General features: G+C 36.6%; 1 protein-coding gene across 3 annotated transcripts in view; it reads left to right on the forward strand.

The window, feature by feature from the left end:
* SBF2 (SET binding factor 2) overlaps positions 1 to 26,403 on the forward strand; it is a 461,568-nt gene that overhangs the window by 331,046 nt on the left and 104,119 nt on the right. For all 3 annotated transcript variants that reach the window (XM_077866518.1, XM_077866519.1, XM_077866520.1), the window contains exon 17: positions 9,073 to 9,141. In XM_077866518.1, the coding sequence (XP_077722644.1) occupies positions 9,073 to 9,141 (69 nt within the window). The remainder of the gene's footprint in view (positions 1 to 9,072; positions 9,142 to 26,403) is intronic.

Consider the following 26,403-nt stretch of genomic DNA (forward strand, 5'->3'; position numbering starts at 1 on the left):
AGGTATGAAGTGATATTTCATGATGGCTTTGATATGCATCTCCCTGATGACTAATGATGTTGAGTACCTTTTCATATACCCATTAGCCATTTGTATGTCTTCTTTAGAAAAATGTCTGTTCTGTTCCTTCACGCATTTTTAATTGGGTTATTTGGGGTTTTTCAAAATTGGTTTTTGTTTGTTTTACTATTACATTGTGTAAGTTCCTTGAATATCTTGGAAAATAATCTCTTACTGGATATGTAATCTGCATATATTTTCTCCCATTGCATAGATTGTCTTTTCACTTTGTTGATGGTTTCCTTTGCTGTGCAGAGCATTTTATGTAGTGCTACTTGTTTATTTTTACTTTTATTGCCTTTGCTTTTTGGTATCAAATTCAAAAATTAGGGGATCCCTGGGTGGCTCAGTGGTTTAGCGCCTGCCTTCGGCCCATGGCGTGATCCTGGGAGTCCCGGGATCGAGTTCCTCATCGGGCTCCCTGCATGGAGCCTGCTTCTCCCTCTGCCTGTGTCTTTGCCTCTCTCTCTCTCTCTGTCTCTCTCTCTGTCTCTCATGAATAAATAAATAAATAAATAAATAAATAAATAAATAAATCAATCAATCTTAATTTTTGAGTTTGCAGTTTTTTGTGTTTTTTTATTGCCAAGATCAATATCAAGAAGCTTACCACTTAAGTTCTCTCTTAGAAGTTTTTTACAGTTTCAGGTCTTGCATTCAAGTTTTTAATCTATTTTGAGTTGACTTTTCTGTGTAGGATAAGAAAAGAGCCCAGTTTCACTCTTCTGCATATAGATACCTAGTTTTCCCAGCCTGCTATCTTAAAATAAAAATGTGACTCCAAGGTAATGACTGCCTTCAAAATCATCTCTCAGTTGATTATATCATTTTCTTTGAAATGAGTTCTGATTCATCTTCTTCCTCCTTCCCCTTTGCCTCCCTCCCTTAGCTCTTAATTATCTTAATAATTAAGATTATTACCACCCCTCCCTCCCTCTTTTTCTTCCTCACTTTCTTTTATTTATTTATTTATTTATTTATTTATTTATTTATTTATTTATTTATTTATGATAGTCACACAGAGAGAGAGAGAGAGAGGCAGAGACACAGGCAGAGGGAGAAGCAGGCTCCGTGCACCGGGAGCCCGACGTGGGATTCGATCCCGGGTCTCCAGGATCGCGCCCCGGGCCAAAGGCAGGCGCCAAACCGCTGTGCCACCCAGGGATCCCTCTTCCTCACTTTCTAACACACACTCTTTTCTACTAGTATGGCTGAGAGACATTACTCAGTATTTTAGTCATTCTTTTTATATCTAAAATTTATGTTCCTGAATATAAAAACCAAAGATCAGGGGCACCTGGGTGGCTCAGTGGTTGACCATCTGCCTTTGGTTCAGGTCATGATCCCGGGGTCCTGAGATCAAGTCCTGCATCAGGCTCCAGGGAGCCTGCTTCTCCCTCTGCCTGTGTCTCTGCCTCTCCCTGTCTCTCATGAATAAATAAATAAAATCTTTTTTAAAATTTTAAAAATTAAAAAAAAATAAAACCAAAGATCACTTGATCTAAGTTTAGATCTATCCAACCTGTAACCTGACTCCAGCAACCATTTCCAAAGACACATCATGAATGAATATGGTTGTCCCTCATATTTTAAGGATGGGTTCCATTAAGCCATGGATCTATCTCAGCCCTATAAAATGTGTTCTTACTTGTCATATGTTTTCCCTCTTGGGACAGCTTTCTGAGTTCATTTAGATAATATTTGTTGAATGAATGAAAATTGTTATTGAAAGGAGTATTGTGCTAACTACTCTCAACATTCATTCTGGAAATGTAAAACTTACCAAGATAATTTGTTTCTACTGATCTTTATGCTTTGTGAAACTCTGGAAAAGGTATAAATCATTCATCAGTTTTCCATAAACACTGATACTGCTTCTTATTCACTGCTGTAAAAATACCATCAAAGAGCTAATAGTTTAGTAAGGAGATTGAAAAGTAAATAGATAATTGCAATGTAGTGTGCTATGCTAAGTATTTCCTAACCTTGGTGATAATGAAAAAAATATATATTGAATATTTGTTATGTGCTAGGTACAATTTTAAGTATTTTACTTGTATTACTGATTTTTAACTTAATTATAATGTGATCTGACAACCATACCTCTATGTTACTAATCTTTTGAAATTTACTGAAATTTATTTGATGACCCTGTATGAAGTCAGGTTTTCTAAATCCATCTGAACAGGTATATAGGGCTAGAGTATAAATAGATCCAAGTAGGTTTTTGTATATAGTGTTCTCTATATGTCCATTAGCTCTGACTTTTAAAAAAATCTTCTGTACTGATTTTTCTACCTGATTGAGGAATGAAATACTGAAAGTGGTATATTAAAATCTTTCAATGTGATTGTGGATTTATATTCTTTAATGTCAATTTTTGCTTTATATATTTTCAAATGAAGGCTGAGTTAAGTATATACACATTTAAAATTGTTATATCTTCCTGAATAATTGAGCTATTTTATATAATGCTTCTTTTTATTTCTTATAATACCTTTTTCCTTAAGATTATTTTGTATGATTGTTAATATTGCTATCTCAACTTCTTTTAATATTTGCTTGGTCCATCTTTTTCCATCCTTTTAACTTTTGTGTATTCTTAAGTTACAGATAATGTCCTTATAAAGAACAAATATTTGAATGCTAGCTTTTTTTTTTTTTTTTTTAGGATTTTATTTATTTATTTGAAAGAGAGAGAGAAAGCACAGCAGGGGGAAGGGCAGAGGGAGAAGCAGGCTCCCCGCTGAGCAGGGGAGGGGGCCTCCATCCCAGGACCCTGGGATCTTGACCTGAGCCAAAGGCAGATGCTTGACTGACTGAGCCACCCAGGCTCCCATAGACTCTAGCTTTTTATTCAGTGACAATCTTTTAGCCAGAATATTTGGTTTATTTTGGCTATTATAATTTTATTTCTTTCTACCATCTTATTTTGTTCTTTTCTGATTGTTTCTCCTTGGGGGTTTCTTTTCCTCTTTCGGGCTTTCCTTTGAGTTATAAGTTTTCCTCTCCATTTTTTTCTCTGTTAGACTGGAAGTTATAACCCATCCTATATTTCTTTGGCAATAATGTAGAAAATTTTAAATACTCAATTTATCAAAATCCAATTCCAGTCTGCCACCTCACAATTTCTGTCCTATTGCGGTTGTATATGTTACTTGTATCGTAATTTTCTTTGATACCCAAAGATGTAATTGTCATTGTTTTAGGTCACTGTATGTTTAGATTTACCCACATACTTGTCAATTTCCTTGAAGAATTATCTTTTTTATATCTCAGACTTTTTAACTGGTGTCCTAGGTGGTCCTAGGGATCCCAGCCTTATGGTATAGCTCTCCTAATGAACTTCCAAGTTTAGCAAGCACTAGGCTTTGTTTCCTCACTCATGACTCCTTTAATTGTTCAAAACTAATATTCAAATTTACTTTGCTCACAAGCTGCTTCTGAGGTAAAATTTTACTTCAGTGCTCTATATATCACTCCAATTCCACTTAATTTACATTTTGGCCTGAATATTCATTACTTTCTTGCCAGTTCATTGCTTTGCATTAAAAATTTTTTTATATTTTATCTAGCATCTTTTAATCATTCAACAAAAGTATCAAAGAATGAAATTAACCATAAGTCAAGAAAAAAGTCCAAGAATAACAAGTGTTGCCAGCGATGTAGAGAAAAGGAAACCCTCTTATACTGTTAGTGGGAAATGCAACCATATGGAAAACAGCATAGACGGGACACCTGGGTGGTTCAGTGGTTTTGCGCCTGCCTTCGGCCCAGGGCGTGATCCTGGAGACCTGGGATCAAGTCTTGTGTCGGGCTTCTTGCATGGAGCCTGCTTCTCTCTGCCTCTCTCTCTGCCTGTGTCTCTGCCTCTCTCTGTGTCTCTCATGAATAAATAAATAAAATCTTAGAAAGAAGGAAAGAAAGAAGAAAGGAAGGAAGGGAGGGAGGGAGGAAGGAAGGAAGGAAGGAAAAGAGCATAGAGGTTCCTGAAAAAAATAAAAAATAGAACTACCATATGAGCCAGCAATTCTACTGCTGGGTGTTTATCCAAAGAAAGCAAAAACACCAATCCAAAAAGATATATGCACTCCCCTGTTCATAGCAGCATTATTTATAATAGCTAGGATATGGAAGCAGCCTAAGTGTTCCTCAGTAGATAAACAGATAAAGATGTGGGGTGTGTGTGTGTGAGAGAGGGAAGAATGAAATCTTGCCATTTGGGACAAAGATGAACCTAGAGTAGGCATATTATGCTAAGTGAAATAAATCAGAGAAAGATAAATACTGTATGATTTCACTTATGTAAACCTAAAAAACAATATGAATGAGCAAACAAAACAAAACAGAAACAGACTCAGATACAGGAAGCAAACTTGGTTACCAGAGGAGAGAGTTGTTGGGGTATAGGCAAAATAGGTGAAGGGGGGGATTAAGAGAAATCAAGATCCAGTTATAAAATAAATCATGGGGATGTAATATACAGCATGGGAAATTTAGTCAATATTGTAGTCACTTCTTTGATGAGACTAACTAGCCTCATCATGGGAATCATTGGGTAATGTAGAAAAATATTGACACTATGACGTACCCCTGAAAGTGATAGGATATTAAACAAATAAAAGTCCATAACAGGTTTTATTTATTTATTTATTTATTTATTTATTTATTTATTTATTTATTTATTTATTTTCCATAACAGGTTTTAAAGTGATCTTTTGGTAGGAATTCTCTCAGATTTTTGATAATCTTGAATCATAATTTTTCCAAAATATATTTTCAACTGCTTTTTAAAAAAACTGTTCTTAGTCAAAGTAGGTTTGGAAATGCTGCCAACCAAATTTTCTCCATAACAGTCACAATGTAAAAACTTTGAAAAGCCCTACAGTTAAAAAAAAAAAAAAAAAAAAAAAAAAAAAAAAAGCACCTCATTTAATTTTGTTTAGCCAAATTTCCCCACAAGGAACAGCTATCAAAACTCTATAAAATTAATGTTTGTGCAAGTTCAAGTATACTCCCCTTATCATTCCTGCGGAAACCTTTTAGGTATGTTTCCTTGAGGAACTAAGAATTGAGTTGCTTTAACTTTGTGCTATTGTGAACATGAATGTACAAATAATCTATTCAAGTCACTTGTTTTGATATATAACTAGTAGTAGAATTGTTGGATCATATGGTAATTCTGTTTTTAAATTTTTGAGGAACTGCCATACTGTTTTCCTAGCACCTATACCATTTTACATTCCCACTGAGATTATCTGACTATCCCATTCCCCAGCATTTCAAAACCAATGAGTTTTGGCATTGGCAACATTTCTTGCCCAATTAATAACAAAATACCTTTTGTGCTCAATACTAATTTCATTTAATGAAATGAAATGACTAATGTCATATAACAGTTCCAATCAGTTATATGATGGATTCCAGTCTTGGAGAAGTTAAAGTGTGGGGGAAAAAAGTGTCATCTTAGAGTCCATGAAATACAGTAAATACACTAAGAGCCCCTCAAATTTTTTTTTGTATAAATTACACAGCTTTTAACAGTCTTTATAAAATAAGAAAGTAAAGGTAGCTGGTTACCAGCAGTGTATGAAAATAATTCCTAAAAACATATAAACTACCAAAACTGAAACAAGAAGAAATAGAAAATGTAAACAGAAGTTGAATCAATAATCAAAAAAACTCCCAGCAAATCAAAGACCAAGGCCAGAGGCTTCACAGGTGAATTCCACCAAACATTTAAAGAAGAGTTAATAACAATTCTTCTCAAACTATTCCAAAAAATAGAAAAGGAAGGAAAACTTCCAAATTCATTCTATGAGGCCAGCATTATCCTGATACCAAAACCAGATAAGTACTTCACTAAAAAGGAGAATGACAGGCCAATCCCTGATGAACTTGGATGCATAAATTCTCAATAAAATACTAGCAAACCGAATCCAACAATACATTAAAAAAACTCATTCACCACAATCAAGCGGGATTTATTCCTGGGTTGCAAGGGAAATTCAATATTCACAAATCAACATGATAAGCCATGTTGGTAAAAGAAAGGATAAGAGCTATATAATCATTTCAATAGATGGAAAAAAGGCATTTGACAAAGTACAACATCCATTCGTGATAAAAAACCCTGAACAAAGTAGGTTTAGAGAGAACATACCTCAGTGTAATGAAGGACATGTATGAAAACCCACAGCGCATATCATCCTCAATGGGGAAAACTGAGACCTTTTCCTCTGTAGTCAGGAACAGGACAGGGATGTCCACTCTCACCACTGTTATTTACCATAGTACTGGAAGTCCTAACCACAGCAATCAGACAACAAAAAGAAATAAAAGGCATCTAAGCCAATCAGGAAGAAGTAAGACTCTAACTATTTGCAGGTGACATGATACTCTATATAGAAAACCCAAAAGACTCCACCAGAGAACTACTAGAACTGATACACAAATTCAGTAAGTCGCAGGATAAAAAAATCAACCTGCAGAAATCTGTTGCATTTCTAATCACCAATAACGAAGCAGCAGAAAGAGAAATTAAGGAATCATTCCCATTTACAAATACACCAAAAACAGTAAGATACCTAGGAATAAACCTTACTAGAGACATGAAAGATCTGTACTCTGAAAACTACAGAACACTGATGAAAGAAATTGAAGAGAACACAAAGAAATGGAAGGACATTCTATGTCCATGGATTGGAAGAACAAAACCAATCTACACATTTAATTGGAATCCTTATCAAAATACCAACAACATTTTTCAAGAGCTAGAAGAACCAATCCTAAAATTTGCATGGAACCACAAAAGACCCCAAATAGCCAAAGCAAACTTGAAGAAGAAAAAGCTGGAGGCATCACAATTCTAGACTTCAAGCTGTATAACAAGACTGTAGTCAAGACAGTATGGTACTGGCACAAAAATAGACACATAGATCAATAGTACAGAATAGAAAATCCAGAAATGAATACACAACTATATATGGGCAGTTAATCTTCCACAAAGCAGGAAAGAATATCCAATAGGAAAAGAACTGTCTCATCAACAAATGGTGTTGGAAAACTGGACAGCTACATGCAGAAGAATGAAACTAAACCACTTTCTTACACCACACACAAAAATAAATTCAAAATAGATTAGAGTCCCGCATCAGGCTCTTCACAAGGAGCCTGCTTCTCTCTCTGCCTATGTTTCTGCCTCTCTCTCTGTGTCTCTCAATAAGTAAATAAATAAAATCTTTATATATATATATATTATATATATATATATAAAGACTAAATGTGAGACTTGAAACTATAAAAATCCTAGAGACAATAAAAGCAGTAACCTTTTTGATGTCAGCTATAGCAATTTCTTACTACGCAAGGGAAACAAAAGCAAAAGTAAATGACTGGGACTTCATCAAAATAAAACACTTTCTGCACAACAAAGGAAACAACAAAACTAAAAGGCAACCTTCAGAATGGAAGAAGATATTTGCAAATGACATATCTGATAAAGAGTAAGTGTCCAGGGATCCCTGGGTGGCGCAGCGGTTTGGCGCCTGCCTTTGGCCCGGGGTGTGATCCTGGAGACCCGGGATCGAATCCCACGTCGGGCTCCCGGTGCATGGAGCCTGCTTCACCCTCTGCCTATGTCTCTGCTTCTCTCTCTCTCTCTGTGTGACTATCATAAATAAATAAAAAATATTAAAAAAAAAAAAGAGTAAGTGTCCAGAATATATAAAGAACCTATCAAACTCAACACCTAGAAAAATGAATAATCCAATTACAAATTAGTCAAAAGACACAGACATTTCTCCAGAGAAGACACAATACAGATGGCTAACAGACACATGAAAAGATATTCAACATCACTCATCATCAGTGAAATGCAAATCAAAACTACAATGAGATATCATCTCACACAAGTCCAGAAGGGCTAAAATAAAAAACCCCAAAATAACAGGTGCTGGCAAGGATGTGGAGAAAGGGAAATAAGTGCAATACGTGTTATAATAAATATAACTATAGATGTATCTCAGACATACAAGAGGAAAAGATTCATGTTCCATGATAGATCAAACTACTTATATTTATATAAATCATAATAAGCTTATGTATAGACCAATATTGCACTGTTGGTAGGAATGCAAACTGGTGTAGCCACTCTGGAAAACAGCAAGGAGATTCCTCAAAAAGTTAAAAATACAACTACCCTATGGTGCAGCAATTGCACTACTAGGTATTTATCCAAAGAATGCAAAAATACTAACTCAAAGGGAATACATGCACCCCAATGTTTATAGCAGCATTTCTTATAATACCCATATTATGGAAAAAACCCACATGTCCATTGGCTGAATGAAAAGATAAAGAAGTAGTGGGGTGTGTGTACACATAACCACAAACACAAAGACATTGGAATATTACTAAGCCATAAAAAAGAATGAAATCTTGCCATTTGCAATGACCTGGATGGAGCTAGATAGTATTATGCTAATGAAATAAGTCAGTCAGAGAAAGACAAATACCATGTGATTTCACTCACATGGAATTGAATTGAAGAAACAAAACAAAGGGAAAGGAAGGAGGGAAAACCAAGAAACTTATGTAACTTTAGAGAAGAAAAGAATGGTTACCAGAGCGGTGGTTGGGTGGGGAATAGAGTTAAACAGGTGATGTGGATTGAGGAAGTACTTGCTGTAATGAGCACCAGGTGTTGTATGGAAGTGTTGAATCACTATTTTGTACACTTGAACCTAATATTACACTATATGTTACCTAATGGGAATTTAAATAAAAACTTTTAAAAAGTCTTTCTCAAACATATTTTTATCTCATTTCTAAAATAATGTGCCTCAAGGACAGTTTTGTTTTTCAATTTTACCTAAGTAAGACTTAGTGACAATTTGGAATAAAAGTAAAAACCCCGTAAGACAGTAAACAGTGTATCCTAGATTTTTTTTCCCATATATTTGTGATTTCTAGTATAAATGTCCTAATTATGCTTGTTTCTCTTTGTTTAAGGATTGTTCAAGTTTAGAAGAATATAACATTGCTGCAGCATTGCTCCCTTTGACCAGTGCTTTCTACAGGGTAAGTTTCATTGGTCTATACATAAGCTCATTATGATTTATATAAATATAAGTAGTCTGATCTATCATGGAACTACATGAATCTTTTCCTATTGTATATCTTAGATACATCTATGGTTATATTTATTGTAACACTTATTGCATACAGTTGACCTTGAACAACACAGATTTGAACTGCATGGGTCCACTTATTTGTGTTTTTTCTAGTAGAGTACTACAGATGTATTTTCTCTTCCTTGTGATTTTTTTTTTAAGATTTATTTATTTATTCATGAGAGACACAGAGAGAGTGGCAGAGACATAGGCAGAGGGAGAAGCAGGCTACTCGCAGAAAGCCTGATGCGGGACATGATCCCGGATCCCAGGACCATGACCTGAGCCGAAGGCAGGTGCCCAACTGCTGAGCCACCCAGGCGTCCCTCCTTATGATTTTCTTAATAGCATTTCTCTAGTTTATTGCAAGAATACAGTATATAATACATGCACCTACTATGTGTTAATCAACTATTCATGTTATCAGTAAGGTTTCCAGTCATCTCTAAGCAATGAATAGCAAGGTTTTGGGGGCGTAACAGTTATACACAGATTATTGACTACACAGAGAGTCAGTGTCCTAATCCCCACATTGTTCAAGGGCTAAAGATACTGTGTGTAGACAATTTAATATATAATATTAAATCATCTCCTAAGATGGAACCCCACCCATTCTATCCCTCCTTTTTTTGGGGGGGGGGGCTTTATTTTTCTTTAAAACATTTTGTAACACCTGAAATTATATATTCATTTTTTTACATTTGAGTATTTTCCTCTACCACAGAAAATAAATTCCATGAGGCTAGGATATTATTTCATAAATATTTATTGATAAGGCCAGGTTTATTTGTTTGTTTGTTTTTAAGTCTGTCCACACAGTTAGAGATCTTAACCCAAACGTTCCCCATTATTTGGAGCTCTTTCTCTGCTAAGTCACTGCATATCCCTCTTTCTTCCTACTTACCCCTCCCTTCCTCTTTGAAAACAGAAAGTGGAATTTATGATGTTCACACTTCTGAGAACTGGCAAGTCATACTGAACATGCTCAGGAAACAAGGACAAATCTCAAAAATATCAAACAAATGAATTCAAGGTTTAGAGGCTAATGACAACTAATGAGCCTCACCATCATCTTTTGGTCTTCCCTCCCCAACTTAAGCCTGGCTCCAGGCCCACTTCATATTTCCTTTAATGCATACATACTAGTCTTCTCTGAACTCCCTGATCCTTCATCTCATTCCCCTGCTAGCATGGAGAACACTATTACAGAAATAGGCCAGGCTATCCTGGATCCCAAACCATGTGGGAAATTTATCTCTGTATCTCAGAGCAGCCAGAAGACTTAGTCCTCTGCCTAACAAGCCTTCATATTAGGCCCTCACCTGGCGTTTGCTAAAGAAAATGACATTTTAAATCTATCCCACTTCCAAGATTTAAAAAATACTATGTAGAAATAAATAAGAAACATAGGGGGATCGCTGGGTGGCGCAGCGGTTTGGCGCCTGCCTTTGGCCCAGGGCGCGATCCTGGAGACCCAGGATCGAATCCCACGTCGGGCTCCCGGTGCATGGAGCCTGCTTCTCCCTCTGCCTATGTCTCTGCCTCTCTCTCTCTTTCTGTGTGACTATCATAAATAAAATAAAAAAAAAAAAAATTTAAAAAAAAAAAAATAAGAAACATAGGGAAAATAAGAATTGCAATAGAAACTCAATTGCTTAAGTAACCCATTGCTTATGATTTTTTTTTAAGGAGAGTCATTTAACCATTTTATAGTGTATATTAAAGAGGGTTTGATCAGGATAGCAGAAGTACCATGAGCGATATAATTAAGGAATTTATTATAAGGGACCAGCCCTTACTTATATTATTATAAAAACTGGGGGGAAAGTTTTTGGAAGGCTTTGAATTAGGCTCTACCTGTGGGCCTGAAGTCTCTATAGGTCATGACACAGGGAAGAACAAGGACAAAGTGGAATCTGTGTATATCTCTTACTTCTTCTAACCCAAACAGTGCAAATGACCTGCAAAAAAAGCAGCACTATTAGCCATAGAGCTACACAAGCATCTGGCCCTGGGCTAGGAGAAGCTGAAGGAGATGTGGCAGGAACTGGAAAACTCTGAGCTTAGTCTCGTCGCCATATCAATGTGAGCCGGCATAGCAGTGACAGTGTGTGAGCTGTAGCAGCACATCCGATATTACCTTCAAAGTGTAATGACTGCTGATTCATTTTTGTTCAAATCTTAGAGAAATTTCTCTTGTGGCCAACCCAAACCCTGGAATCATAGAGAAAAGAAAATCTGGGAAATGTCCTCACTTAGCTTAGTTTACACAGTACAAAACCATCATACTGATTTTTAGTTTTGTGGGAGTTTTTAAGTAGTTAATAAGTTGGGTTAAATGCCATATTGTTTCTCTGTGTTATCAAACAATAATTCAAACTTATGTTTTAGGAGTGGGTTTATGGATTTAATTCTTTGTTGTTGGCTTGGTTTGGCCATGAATTAGGAGCCAGAAACCATACCAGTAATATGTGCAGGAAAACCTTAAGTTATTAAGTAGTAAGTAGCAGGGGATTAACTCCCAAGAAGTAAATAGAATTCCAAAGAATACAGGCATATCAGAAATAGGGAGCAGCTACTACTTCTTGGGTGTAGGTAGAGTACCCAAGAAAGGAGCAAACTTGGAAGAAGGCTTCATCCCAATAAGACTTGTGATTCAAACCTTGCTAGAGCAATGTTTTGGCCACTGGATGGCATAGAAATTCATTGAGGTGCCACAGACCAGAGCTGTTAAGTGGGAAACTACCTCCTGAAGTTCTGGCAAAACTTGCTGGTAATCCCCCTTAGTAGAAAGCCAGTGAAACTTAATAAGAAGCCACTGTCTGGACCACCACTGAAATTCCAAAAATGGTGAGCATTTGGGGGTGTCCCGTACACCACTAGCAGGGGCATGCCATAGGAACTAGAAGGAAAAAGCACACCAGAACCAGGAAAAGAAACCACTTTCTACTGCATTGGCCCTTCAGCACTTTATACTGACAAAAGTTAGAATTGTGCCAGCTGGTAAAGGAGAAATGTTTATATGTCCAGTTCCAGTACCACAAAGCAGGGCAAAGAAAGGTCAATTTGGAGGAAAGACATTGCGTCAGTAACTGACACAGTGGGGTTAGAGAGGGTGAGGGTGGATCATACCAATTCTCAGATACTTTCTAAATTTCTAACTTATAGGGAATTATTTCTGGTGTATAATTGAGGAAAATTTTGTAGATGTAAATTGCACTATCCTGGTCACAGATTGCAAATGAGCCATGCTTATGGTGTTCAGCCAATATAAACTCCTGGGTCTTGCTCAGCATGCTTCACAGAATTGACTCAGCAGTTTGTCATATTTGAACTTACGTGAAAATATTTTTAATAATATTTATTGCACTTTTTTTTTCAATGCAACAAAACTTTATTGAACATCTCAATATACAAAGTTACTATGCCAGGTAACATATGGGCAGCCACATGAGTGAAACATTGACATGGCCAGTAGGAGCTTATATTAGTCTTTCTAATACCAAATAATAAACACATAAAACTGTTCCACAGTGCATCAACTGGAAGGGTATTTCCTTAAATAAGATATATATATGAGATTAGAAAATTCAGATACTACAGAAACATATAAAAATGCAAAACAAAAGCTTGTTTTCCCACTTCTACCCCATATCCTCTGACAGTTGGCTTATTCTTAGGGAAAAAAAAGTCACTCGTTGCCAGTAGATAAATACAGATAAAATTACTCTTTTTTTAAAAACTAATCAAATCATTTACATTGTTTTCTCACCTTGTTTTTTTCATTTAGTCATCTTGAAGATCTTTTTGTATACCTAATTAGTATATAACACTAATACCTAATTATATTAGGTATTAGTATGCAAATATATTTTTTCTTAATGAAAAGATAGTGTCTGTGTGTATGTGTGTTTATTTACCATAAGTATAAGAGCAGATTATAAAAAAAAAAGAGCAGATTATTTCATTGATCCAGGTGAAATGTGATGTTTGTCTTTTAGCATTTTCCTTTGTGTAAAAATATCTAAGATGTTTCACTTGTAACATTATATATCTTAGATCCTTGGGAATTTTTTATGCCACAACACCACAAATTTGAGGCATTTTTTCCCTTTCAGTTTTCTCACTTTTCTCTACTTTTAATGAGTTCTAAGTAACTCATGCTTCTTTAACTTATGAAGCCTTTCTTGAAGGTGATATTTTAAGAGCCAGGTTTAAATTAGTAAGGATTACTGGGGATACCTGAGTGGCTCAGCTGGTTAAGCATCTTCCTTTGGCTTAGGTCCTGGGATTGTGCCCGCTCCCTGCTCACTACTCAGCGGGGAGTCTGCTTGCCCTTCCCCCCCCCCCAATTTATGCTCTCTCTCTCTCTCTCTCAAATAAAATCTTTTAAAAAATTGTTAAGGATTACTTTAATGGTGAAAAACAATGTAATCATTTACATTTATATTAGCTTAACATTTATATGATGCTTTCATCCTCAGTTCAGCAAATAGTTATTAGGTACGGCAAGCCCTATGCTTATGTTTGTTGCCTAATTGCAAGTGAATAGCACATGGTCCTTACCCTGAAGAAACGTACTGTCTAATGGCCTTTCATATTCATCAATCAGCTTTTAACGGAGGAACATTTCAGTTACTGAATAACATTGGGTTACCTTTTGTTTACTTAGGTCCTTTTTATTAAAAAAAAATCATGTTTTTTTAAATTAATTGAAATATATACTCAAAGTTTAAAGCAAGGATTCTTGTGTAAATGTCACTTTTTGGAATAAAAAGAATTAAAGAGTAAGCTAAAACCCAATAGTTAGAGCAGAAATAAAACCAAAATAAGATACCCTTCTCTTAATCTTTTCCCATGATAGCCTTGGACAAAAGTAAAGGCCATGGGGCCCCTTCATCATGAGCTACTGTGTAGTGCCCTCTCCATGATCCATAAATCTTAGAGTCATCCTGTTGTAGTTCTTAATCACCCAGATAATCTAGAGAGTATCCTAGAATCCATCAAAATATGAGAGATCCCTTCTTTTCCTTCTTTGAGGCGCATTGGTTGGTTACTGATGCTCAAAATGAATGCCCAGAAGAATTGATGCTTTCTCCCCTGGTACTCATTGTAATTCATGTTTACGCTGGGAAGAAATAGAAATACCCTATTTGACTTAAATTCAAGCACCCTGAAGAGACACATTGCCAGATTGCAAAGATCCCCCCATACACGGGTGGCACTTTGTAGGTTATTTATTGATCAAGATAGGTCTTGCTTCGTAACAGCATTATTCAGGCTCTCATTCTCAATAGAAGTGGACTTATTTCTTCTTTAAAATTCTCATTTCATTCCAACATGTTAAAAAAAAAAACACTTATCTTCTCTAGTATCCAAAAGGATACTCCCAGAGGACTCATTTTTATTAACAGGTTTGTTGAAGTATAATTTGTATACTATAAAATTCACTCATTTTAAGGGTATATTTTAGCAATTCTTAGTATATTTACAGATTTGTATAACTCTCACACTATCTAATCTTAGAACATTTCCATCACTCCAAAAGAAATCTCCTGTCCATTTGCAGTCACTTCTCATTCCCAGGCAACTACTAATAGACTTTCTGTCCCTATAAATTTGTCTTTTCTAGACATTTCATATAAATGTAATCATATATGTTCCTTTATGTCTGGCTTCTCTTACTGAATAAAGTATATTTGAAGTTTGCCCATTTTGTTAGAAGATTTCTTTAGGACTGTTATTAATTAAGAATTCTTCATACCCAGAGTGCTTAGGTCACCTTCTGTATAGCTTTAAATTGTATCTAATTCAAGATGTAAAGTATAATTAAACTAATTCTCTTTTAGTAAATATACCAAGAAAAAAATGTGAGATGTAGAATCTAATTTTATAGTTCTTTAATTTTTCTGTTGCTAAATTGTAAATTTTGCTTATACTGCCTAAATGAATATCGGCTTACCTAATTGTAAATAAATTTGAGATATAGGTATTTATCCACTTCAAAATATAAAAGCCAAAGGCAAGTAGATATATTCAGGATAGTGTGTGTGATAGGAAAATCTGTTCATTACTACCCGAAAAAAGTCCTTTGTGTAAACCTAGCTTTTACCTAATCAGTCAGAGAAGGAAAAGTGAGCATTAAAGCATGGAGAACCAGAATTTCCTGAGCCACCTCCTAAGTAATGACCTTTCTGCCACCATACTAGAAGTATTTCTCCTCCCAAACCTTGACCCCCAAAATGAGCAAACTAAAATCTGTTTTCTGCATCTTTCATGTCAAAACCTGATATTTCTTGTGTAAGCAAGCCTATGTATCAAATAGAACATGGTAAAGAACAGAAGTCCAAAGGAAGGTGATAGCAATAATAAAGACAGCTCATTCTTACTACCTAGTACAAAGTGCTACATTTGACTTGCAGGGCCTAATCCAAATGAATGGATATTATTCCCATTTTAGATGAAGGAATTTCTACCATTTAGCTAGTAAGTAGCAGAGCCATGACTCAAACTCAGTGTCTGACTCCAAAGTTTGTATTCTTTATAATAAGATTCCCCAAGTGAGTCTCAATTTATATAGCAGAGTTCTGGGAGCTTTTCATCTTTTTGCTTAGAGGTACTGAATTGACATCACTCCTGTCCCCTCATTTCTCTGACCAATATTATCCTTATATCCAGCAAGGATACTTCATTAAGCTTTGGCTTAGAGTGGGCAAAGTCAGGAAATACTGGTTAATTGGATGTTATGATTAATAAATAATTGTCACATATTATTATATGTGAATCTCTAATTTCCACATATTTCTAATAGAAAACATACTAAGTACTCAGAATCACACCAGATGCACTTTTGTAATTCTCTGATAATTTAGAAGTTACTTGAATAACTAACTGGTTTTGCCCGTAAGTTAGTAATATAGACCCTACTTGTCCTACTTTTGATATGACAACATATAGATAGGGATCCCTGGGTAGCGCAGCGGTTTGGCGCCTGCCTTTGGCCCAGGGCGCGATCCTGGAGACCCGGAATCGAATCCCACGTCGGGCTCCCAGTGCATGGAGCCTGCTTCTCCCTCTGCCTATGTTTCTGCCTCTCTCTCTCTCTCTCTCTCTCTCTCTCTCTCTGTGACTATCATAAATAAATAAAAATTAAAAAAAAACATATAGATAATTTTAACCAATGGAATCGAGATGAACCTAATTCATGATATTAAGATTGTTGCTGGAAGAAAACTCTTACAATAACATAAAAAAAATAGATATTTCATCAGTTCTTCTTTCCCCTCTAATGGTAAATGACAAGAGAGATTCTTAAAAATCTACAAAATAGGAAAAGAATTTTGTTTTTCCTAAACTTCATGATCTGGATACATTGCATTTCCTACAATAGGTCTCAAAGGATGACATTTTTGGCAAAAATCGGCAGAGGGTGGTGATGAAGGGTCTTTTTTCATCTTTTTTCTTCTGTAAAATAAAATACTAAGCTTAAAAATAAATTAGCAGAAAAACATTTGAGAATGAAGACAGACATCAACAGTGGGCTGAATCCAAATTTGGCCTGGCAAAGATATGAATGTGCTTAATACAGCAGATACCTCCAGCACAGCAGAATTTTAGAATGGCCAGAGACAGTGTCTTGCTTTTATTTCCTCCCTTCATTTTCTTCTTGTTCTTTCAGACAACTTAGCATTCCTTCCTCCTCCCCTCTAAGCACAACCTCTTCTTGCTCCTCCTACTGTTTCTTTCCAGTTTTGGGTGGCTGCTTCTCTTCTAGTCCTGTAAAACCTCTCCTTCTGAGAAACTGAATTACTTTAGAATTACTGTTCTTTATCAACTTATCTTCACTGTTTAGTAATATAAGGCAGTTTGGAAATTTAAAGGAACATAGTTACTTATAGATATAAAGTTACATTAACTGCCTGGTAAAAAAATTGTATTTAAACTAATTTGCTGAGTGTCTCCTTTGTGTAAAATTCTGTATTAGGCATTGGGTGAGTTGCAGTGATACCTAAGACATGATTTCTGCCCCCCACGCTCCCCTGTAGCTGATTATCTTATAGGGTAGAGAGGAATGAAAATCACTACTAGTAAGCAGAATAGGAGGAAACAAAGTGAACTGTTATACTGAAGAATGTGCCAATGATGAAGGACACAAACCTTTTTTATTTGAATCCCTCATACTCTTATAGGCTTCCTTACATAATGACACTGTGATGTATGGTAACTATTTCCCCTTCTTCCCTTTCCCTCTGGGTTCAGGCCTTGATACCTGTGATTTTTGTTCCCTCCCTCATATGAGGGCCTTTTTTCTCAGCTTTCTAATCCACTCTCCATACTTTCCTGGGATTATTCCTCATTCTCCCCTCTTTTCCTTTTCAGAACCCTTTTTCTATTACTGCTTCTGCTGCAAGCAGTCTTAGAGCATCCTTCAACATTAATATACATGAAAGCTGGGGCACCTGGGTGGCTCAGTCAGTTAAGCATCTGCCTTCAGGGGATCCCTGGGTGGCTCAGCGATTCAGCGCCTGCCTTTGGCCCAGGGCGTAATCCTGGAGTCCCGGGATCGAGTCTCAATGTCGGGCTCCCGGCATGGAGCCTGCTTCTCCTTCTGCCTTGTCTCTCTCTCTCTTTCTATGTCTATCTTGAATAAATAAGTAAAATCTTAAAAAAAAAAAAAAAAAAGCATCTGCCTTCAGCCCAGGTCATGATCCCAGGGTCAGGATCCCTGTTCAGTGGGGAGTCTGCTTTTCCCTCTCCCTCTCCCCCTCTCCCCAGCTCATGTGCTCTTTCCTCTCTTATATATATATATATAATATATATATATCAATTGAATACAATCTAAAAAAAAATAATACACACACACACACGAAAGCCATACCAATCAAGACATTTTTATTAATATTATAGGGAAATTTATTCACAAAGGATAATCTGTTACCAATTTCAACCTCAACAATTGTTACATCTTTTTGTTGGATTATCCCTATTATTATTATATAGGGCCCTTCTTTGTATCTTGTTACAGTCTTTTTTTAAAGTCTAGTTTTTCTGATATAAATGTTTCTCCACCCCCTCACTTTCAAATTGCAAGTGTCTTTATTTTATTTATTTACTAAAATATTTTATTTAAATTAAAATTGCCAACATATTGTATAACACCCAGTGCTCATGCAGGTGTCTTTAGATCTAAAATGAGTCTCTGTAGGGGTGCCTGGGTGGCTCAGTTGGTTAAGCATCCATTTCTTGATTTTGGCTCAGGTCATAGTATCAGAGTTGGGAGATCAAGCCCCACTTCAGGCTTCAGACTCTATGGGGAGTCTGCTTGAGATTCTTTTCCTCCCTTTCTGCCCCTTTCCTCCTGTATTTTCTCTCTCTCTCTCTCTCAAATAAATAGATATTTTAAAATAAATAAAGTATGTGTAGGCAGCATAGAGATGGATCTTGTTTTTTTTTTTATCCATTCTGTCATCTGTCTTTTGATTAGAGCATTTAGTCCATTTACATTCAAAAAAATTACTGATAGATAGCTCTTTATTGTCCTTTTATTACTGGTTTTATTGTTTCTTAAGGTTTTCTGTGATCTTTCTTGCCTTCCATGTTTGCTGATTTTCTTTAGTGATATATTTGGATTTCTTTCTCTTTATTCTTTGCATATTTATTAGTGGTTTTTGATTTGTGGTTGTCATTAGGTTTGTATATAACCTCTTCTGCACATAGCAGTCTATATTAAATTGATGGCCATTCAAGTTTGAACCCATTCTTTACTCCTGTCCTCCCCACGTTTTAGATATATAGTGTCATATTTTACATCCTTTTATTTTGTGAGTTCCTTGAACTTTTTTTAATAGAAATATTCATTTTAATTGCTTTTGTGATTCCTACTTTCATACTATCGTTTTTGGTCTTTTTCCTCCACTCACAGAGTTCCCTTTAATATTTCTCATAGGGCTGATTTTAGTGGTTATGTACTCCTTTAATTATTGCTTGTCTGTGATCTCTTGCTTTCTACTTCTATTTTGAATGTTAGCCTTGCTGATAGAGTATTCTTGGCTACAGATTTTTTACCACTCAGCACTTTAAATTTATCATGCCACTCGGTTCTGGCTTGGAAAGTTTCTGCTGAAAAATCTGCTGATGAAACCCTTATGGGGTTTCCTTTGTATGTGACTGTCCTTTGTTGTCTTGTGTCTTTTAATATTTTTTCTTTATCTCTGTATTTTGCCATTTTAATGATTAGATGTCTTGGTGTAGATCTGCTTTTTGTGAATTTTTTCGGAAACATCCAGATCTTGCCTTCTGGATCTGGATATGTTTCCTTCCCCAGATTAGGGAAGTTTCCAGCCATTGTATCTTCAAGTACATTTTCTGCCCCCTTTTCTCCCTTTTTCTTCTGGAACTCCTATAATACAAATATTATTCTATTTGATGGAGTCACTGAGTTCTCTGAGTCTATTCTTGTTTGCATGGTTCTTCTTTCATTTTTTTTCAGCTTCATTGTTTCCATTTCTTTGTCTTCTATGTCACTAGTTCATTTCTCTGCTTCTTCTATCCTGCTGTTTATTCCATCAAGTGTGTTTCTCATTTCATTTGTTGAGCCCTTTAATCTCTGCTATATTATTCCTTATCCCTGTGTTAAAGGATTCACTAATGTTCCCCACTGTTTTCTCAAATCTAGAGAGTAACCTTAGTCATTGATTTAAATCAGGCATGTTTCACTTAGACCTATGGCTGTGGCCTTATTTTGTTCTTTCATTTGGGATAAATTCCTGCCTTTACATTTTGTCTAAGTCTCTGCCTGCTTCTCTTAGAAAAGCCTGCTCTTGAAAATAATGGCCTTGTGGGAGCACCTGATTGGCTTAGTCAGTTAAGCATCTGCCTTTGGCTCAGGTCATGATCTCAGGCTCCTGAGATGGGGCCCTGAGTTGGGCTTCCTGTTCAGTGGGGAGTCTGCTTGTCCCTCTCCCTCTGTTCCTCCACCTTGCTTGTGCTCTCTCTCGTTCTCTCTCTGTGTGTCTTTCACACTTACTCTCTCAAATTAATAAACAAAATCTTTAAAATAAAGAGAAAAAATAGCCATATGAAGAAGATGTCATGTAGTTCTGAGGCCTGAAGCTTTAAGGAACTACATGACCTGACATAACACAACTGCTGTTGTGTTCTGGGTGTTCAGTCCTTCAAGCCAGTCATCATGGAGGCTCTCTTTACCTGTTGTCGGCAGTATTTGGTCCTTGGCCTGAATGTGGCAAGTTTTAATTAGGTATACTTTGGTCTGCTTATAAAATAAGACCTGACACCACTTCCATAAGATAATGAGTCCCTGCAGAATTCTCTGGTCAGAGACATGGTGTGGGCAGAGTTTGTGTTAGTCTTCTGGGGGAGGACTCTGCACACAGGGACTGAGGGAAGTGTGACCAAGAAGGACAGTCCCAACCAGGAGCTTAGTGTAAAAGCAAGTTAGGCAGCCAATGCGTGCATTCTGCTGGTTCCTGCATGTGGCCTATGATTGTGCTGAGGGATAGGGATGAGAAATGTTGCTGGCCAGCTCCTTTGTTCCTGGAGCAGTGTCTAAGTGAATGCTGCCTCTCAAGGACATGCTCCATGAAGAGCAAATAATCTCCCCATTGTGTCCCATGCGCTCTTTAGCTCACTATTTCCACACTGTCTCTGCCATGGTTGTTTGCCCACCTTCTCTCCAGGAGCAGCCCTGATGCCTCTGGACTCTCCCACAGCGCAGCCCACCAACACTTAAAACTTTAGGCATTAAGCCCCTCTGCTTGCAAGAATTCACAAAATTCAGCCCTTCTCACTTTCCAAGCCAATGGCCATGGGGAAATACTCTACTCGTGCATTCCTGTGTGCCCCTCTCTCTCACCCTTCTCCATGACCACAGCTCCCTCCCTCCCCTCTGTAGCAGCCAAGATCTGTTTCTCCCCTAAACCATTTCTCCGCACTACCTACCTTCTTTGATGTGGCCTCTTCTGTATCTTTAGTTGTGGAGTTTGTTCTGCCAGTCCTCAGGTCAGTTTCTGTGGTATTTAGAATGATTTGATAGCTATCTAGTTGTATGCATAGGACAAGATGAGCCTAGGGTCCTCTTACTCTACTACCATCTTCCCCCAAGAATCTAGTAGGAATCTGTGCTTTTAACCACTTCCTAGGGTTCCATTGGTGCTTGAGCAGCTGAAAGAACTCAGAGAAACATGTTACTTGCTAGATCACCAGCTTATTATGAAAAGAAATAACTCAAAAAAAAAAAAAAAGATGTAACTCAGGAACAGCCATATGGAAAAAGATGCAAAGGACCAGGTGTGGGGAAAGGGTGCATAGTTTCTGTGCCCTCTCCAGGTGTGCCTCTCTCCCAAAGTCTCCCTGTGTTCACCAATTCAGAAGCTCTCCAAACCCCCAGTATTCCGTATTTTAGGTATAATTGTGTTACTTTTTTGTTTTTTTTTAAGTAGGCTCCACACCCAGCCTGGAGCCCAACACAGGGCTTACCCTCATGATGCTGAGATCAAGACCTGAGCTGAAATCAAGAGTCTTAACACTTAACCGACTGAGCCAGTGAGGTGCCCTTAATTGTGTTGCTTTTAAATTCTTCCTTAAGGTGTGGTCTGACTTCCTGTCATCTAAAGTCTGAGCTTATCTAAAACTCAGATATCTAAAACAACCCATGAAATAATTTTTCCCTCATGGATTTTCTATACTTGATAGTTCGATTTGTATTAGAATTCACTATGAAATAAAAAATATTTACCCACAAAGATATTATCAGTCAAAAATAAGCCATATTCAAAGCCATTTTAACTTCTTAAACCTCAGAAAAACATTTTTATTATTTTCATAATATATTAATATATATTATAGTAATATATATGATATAATACTTAGTCACATGTTATATTATTAACAGGTGCTGGGCTTTGTAGGGAATGGTGGGGCAATGGGTAATACCCAGCCACCATAAACCAAGGACTGAGAGCTGATTTCAGGAGAAAAATTGAGTTAACCCTGAATCATCTGTTATTTTATGCTGGCTTCCCTTCATGATTAGTTCAGGTTATAAAATAAAATTTTCCTTTTAATGGAAAGAGAAGTGCTCTTAGGTCAAATTTTCACCCACTTCTCTAGAATTACTTGCATTGACGGACCCAGATTGTATGTGATTACAATTCAAATAACATTGATTTATACTTAAGAAACATGTATTTTATGGAAAAAAATTACACTTTAAGGTAGAGCTCAATTAAACTTTTGTCTGATAATATCTTATTTAAGTAGCTAATGAGTGTAATCTCATGGGAGGAGGAAGCCCTGAGCCTCCTCCAGACAACCTAATGAACAGCTTACCTACTGCCCCCAAGTCAACTGCAGACCAGAGGAAACACTGCCTAGAAGAAAAAAAAAGAATTAGTATCTCAGCGGGACCCACAGGTTACAGAGGAGAGATCCTACATTCTTTCCCTCTGTTTGCATAAACTGACTATTCTTAGAGGCATGAGATTGTTAGGTCTGATATTTGGCTGGTTACCTCCCCTTTCACTTCTGGTCCTGGAGTAGTGGGAGGTGGCAATAAACATAGCATTGGGTGTTTAACTGAAGCCATTTAATGAATCGCAGCTGTATTAGTACAGCCCCTATCAATTTTCTTAAAGGAGGGGGTGGCAAGAGTTCTTGTAACATTTTTATGCATTTGGCTCTCATTATGATATACACTTAGAGACAAACCAATGGGAAAGATGAACCTCTTTCCCACCAAGCACACTGCCATTTGTAATTCATTTTCAGTAGATCTCTTAGAAATTGTTTATTGAGTATATAATTGTATTATATATAAGATGCTGCAAGGATGGTGATGATGATAATGATGATAGGATAGTTAAGGTGTATTAAGCATTTCCTTATGTGTCATGCACTGTGGCTAAGTACTTCATGTGCATTAATTAGATCATAATCTTTACAACAATCCCATGGACTAAGTATTATTGTCTCCATTTCATCTTTGAGGAAACTGGGTCTAGATAAATGTAAAGACCTTGTCATGGTCATTCAACAAGCAAATAGGAAATGGTGAAATTTGAACCTAGGGACTTCTAGTCTAGCAATATAGCACACTAAATATTCTGAAACACCCCTACACCTACAACACCACCACCAGCAGCAAAAAGCCCACCAAAAATGTAATATAAAATACAGGTATGTTATTAAGTACATAACTAAGCACAAGAAAGTAAGAGAAATCTTCAAGAATGAAAGATGAAAAGGAGGCAGAAATCTGAGGTGTTCTGCTTCCACTGCAGCTTAAGCTGCAGCTAACCTGAAGACATCTAGTAATACTTGGAACCTAGAGCCTTCAGTATTGGGTGGGGAGACTGAAATTTGTAAATATTTATAATTTAAGGAAACAATTTCTAATCCATGGTAATAGCTCTCAACTGAATTATTATCCTCTTACTGGTTTCCCTTGCTTTCACCTTTGGCCCTTACATTCCATCATCAGCATGGCTGCCATAGTTACCCTTTTATTTATTTTATTTATTTTTTTCATAGTTACCCTTTTAAAGCATAAGTCAAATCATGTCATTCTGCTCAAAACCCTACAGTGACTTCTCATCCTACTCAGAAGCACCTTTCCAAATTTAACTTCATAATTTTGTCCCTTAGTTTCCTCATGTCTTTGCCTAAATGTCAGTTTCTCAGTGAGGTCTATCCTGATAACCCTATTTAAAATTCTACCCATCCCTCTCCAACACTGTTATTCTCCATTCTCTGTTCTTATGTGTGTGTGTGCATCACATATACTTACTATATTTATCTTCTGTGTCTTGCCACATGAATGTAGGCTCCAGGAAAGAAGGAAGTTTCATTTCTTCACTGATACATCCTCATCACCTGGATTGTATCTGGTACATAATTGGTCCTTAATAATGATTGAAGGAAATTAATGAAATGTAAAAAGAAAAATACAATAAAGAAGACCAATAAAGCCCAAAGTTGTTTTTTGAAAACTAAAACTAGACTTCATACTCCATTTTGTCTAACTCCAGAACCCATCCATTTAACCGCTACACAGTATACAGCTTCCAAAATACAACTTCCTTCCACTTTCACAAAATTTGCCGTCTAGTAATTGGATATCAGAGTCACACTGACAAGGCCTTAATGGCTCTGTGGCCTTGGATGTGTTATTTTACTTCTCTGTGCTAAAGTGTCATTAACTACAAATAAAGATGATAATGGTACCTACCTTGTAGGGTTATTATGAGAATTAGATGCAATATAACATGTAAAGTGCTTCCTGCCCAGCACGTGATAAGCCTTCAATAAATGTAAATGACTGCTGCTGTCATTAACCACCCCCCATTTTCTTGTCGAGTTAACTCAGTTCTTCCAGGAGGTCTTATGAATGTGGTAAAAGCCAATCAAAAGTCCTATAGGTGGACACACTGGATGTTTAGTACAAGATTCAATACTCAAACCAACTGTGTCATTAATTGTTATTGGCTCTGTGCTAAGTTTTGATGGCAAAAACAGATCAATAATGTGGGGAAGGGTGGAGTTGAAGAATGGAGAACATGGTTTGTGTATTGCTTTTGGATCAGGAGAACTTTGGGATAACCCTCCAAAAGCTACATAACAACAAATCTCCTCCCCTCATACACAAACACCCTACTCTACTTAGCCTATATACTTCCTACTTAAAAGGTCATATGCTGGTTACTCTAACTGAAAACAAACAAGATATCTGACTAACTCCCCAGTGGTATCATGTCAAATATATGTTTAGAAGCAATCTGTCACTAAACATTCGTCACTTTGGGGTAGAAGGAATTTAAAAGTTCTATTCAAGCCTGCTATCTATTCTTCCTATCCTCTTTTACAAGATGACAAACTCAAATGCTTAAAGAAACCAGACAAATGTTGTAAATGATTGAAGAGGAAATCGTATAGAACTGAAGAATTCTTGTTTCATGTTAAAGGAACATTTATTTAGTTCCAGTCATTTCTTGTCAGGCAAAAACGTGGTCACAGTTTTCAAAGAAGACATCCACTTTTACAATTTTCCTAATTATTAATAACAAGATTCAGAACAAAAGAAGTACAAGCTGCCAGTCTGTAGCCTCTGCTACAGAACTTATATGTGGAGCTGTGTAGAAAATAATGAGAATTGCAGAATTTTAACTTGAAAGATAGTTCTGGTGAAAAATATGAATTTGAGAGTCTTGTAAAGACAGAAGACCACCAAGCCCAGTTGGGAGGAAAGAGAAGAAAAAATGATAGAGGTCAGAAACTTGGGGAAAAAACCTGTGGAATGAGATAAGGAGGAAAAGCCAAAGAATAAGACAGCATAAGATGCTCACATGTAGGAGATCAAAAGAAGTTGCTAAATTCCTACTTTGGAATAGAAATTAAAAGAAAGTTGCTAACTTGAGCAGTCTTTTAGTAGATTGTATAGTGCCATTAAAATCAACTAATCATTTATTTTGAGAGAAAACAATGAGGAAGGAAATATGAGTGGAAGCTAGGCTCTAATTTATTCCACAGTGGCATAGAATTTGATATATTCTGTTGTCCCCTCCAAGTATATTTTCTCTAAAAAGAATGCACTGAAAGGAGGCAGCATCCCATATGCTGAAAAGTCACACAGGAAGATGGGGGCAAGGCTGCAGAGGTGGGTCTTCTGTGTTTCTGATTCTGCCTCAGACTTAGTATATCTAGTATCCTGGATCCTATTAAGGATTCCAGGGCAGTCAAATCATTCCTTTGATTTAAAAATAAAATTTTACAGCAGAATAACTTAATCAAAACATGAAAATTTGTTTGAATATTTCCATCTTCTAGAGAAAATGAACTTCTCTCAAAAGTGTATTTCTTCTTACTTTGCTATAATCATGTATAGAATCTAGTATAAAATATTTATGTCCCCCAAATTGAGAAAGGAACCAACCAACTTTAATGTCCACTCTGGTTTTGCTTAGAAACAGTGAGATCTCTACTATTTCTACCCACTGTCCCACCTATTGTAAAACTTTGGCGGGGAGGCAGGAGAGCTGTGGTAGGGGAGATGATTGTGAATTATACAGCCATAGACTAGACAGAATTTTATTCATGGGCAGCATGAGGGTTGGAAGAAACTGTTAGATTATAGATTTAAATTATTTAGAGAATATTT

The sequence above is a fragment of the Canis aureus genome, chromosome 23 (genome assembly GCF_053574225.1).
Source record: "Canis aureus isolate CA01 chromosome 23, VMU_Caureus_v.1.0, whole genome shotgun sequence".
Classification (NCBI taxonomy): Eukaryota; Metazoa; Chordata; class Mammalia; order Carnivora; family Canidae; genus Canis; species Canis aureus.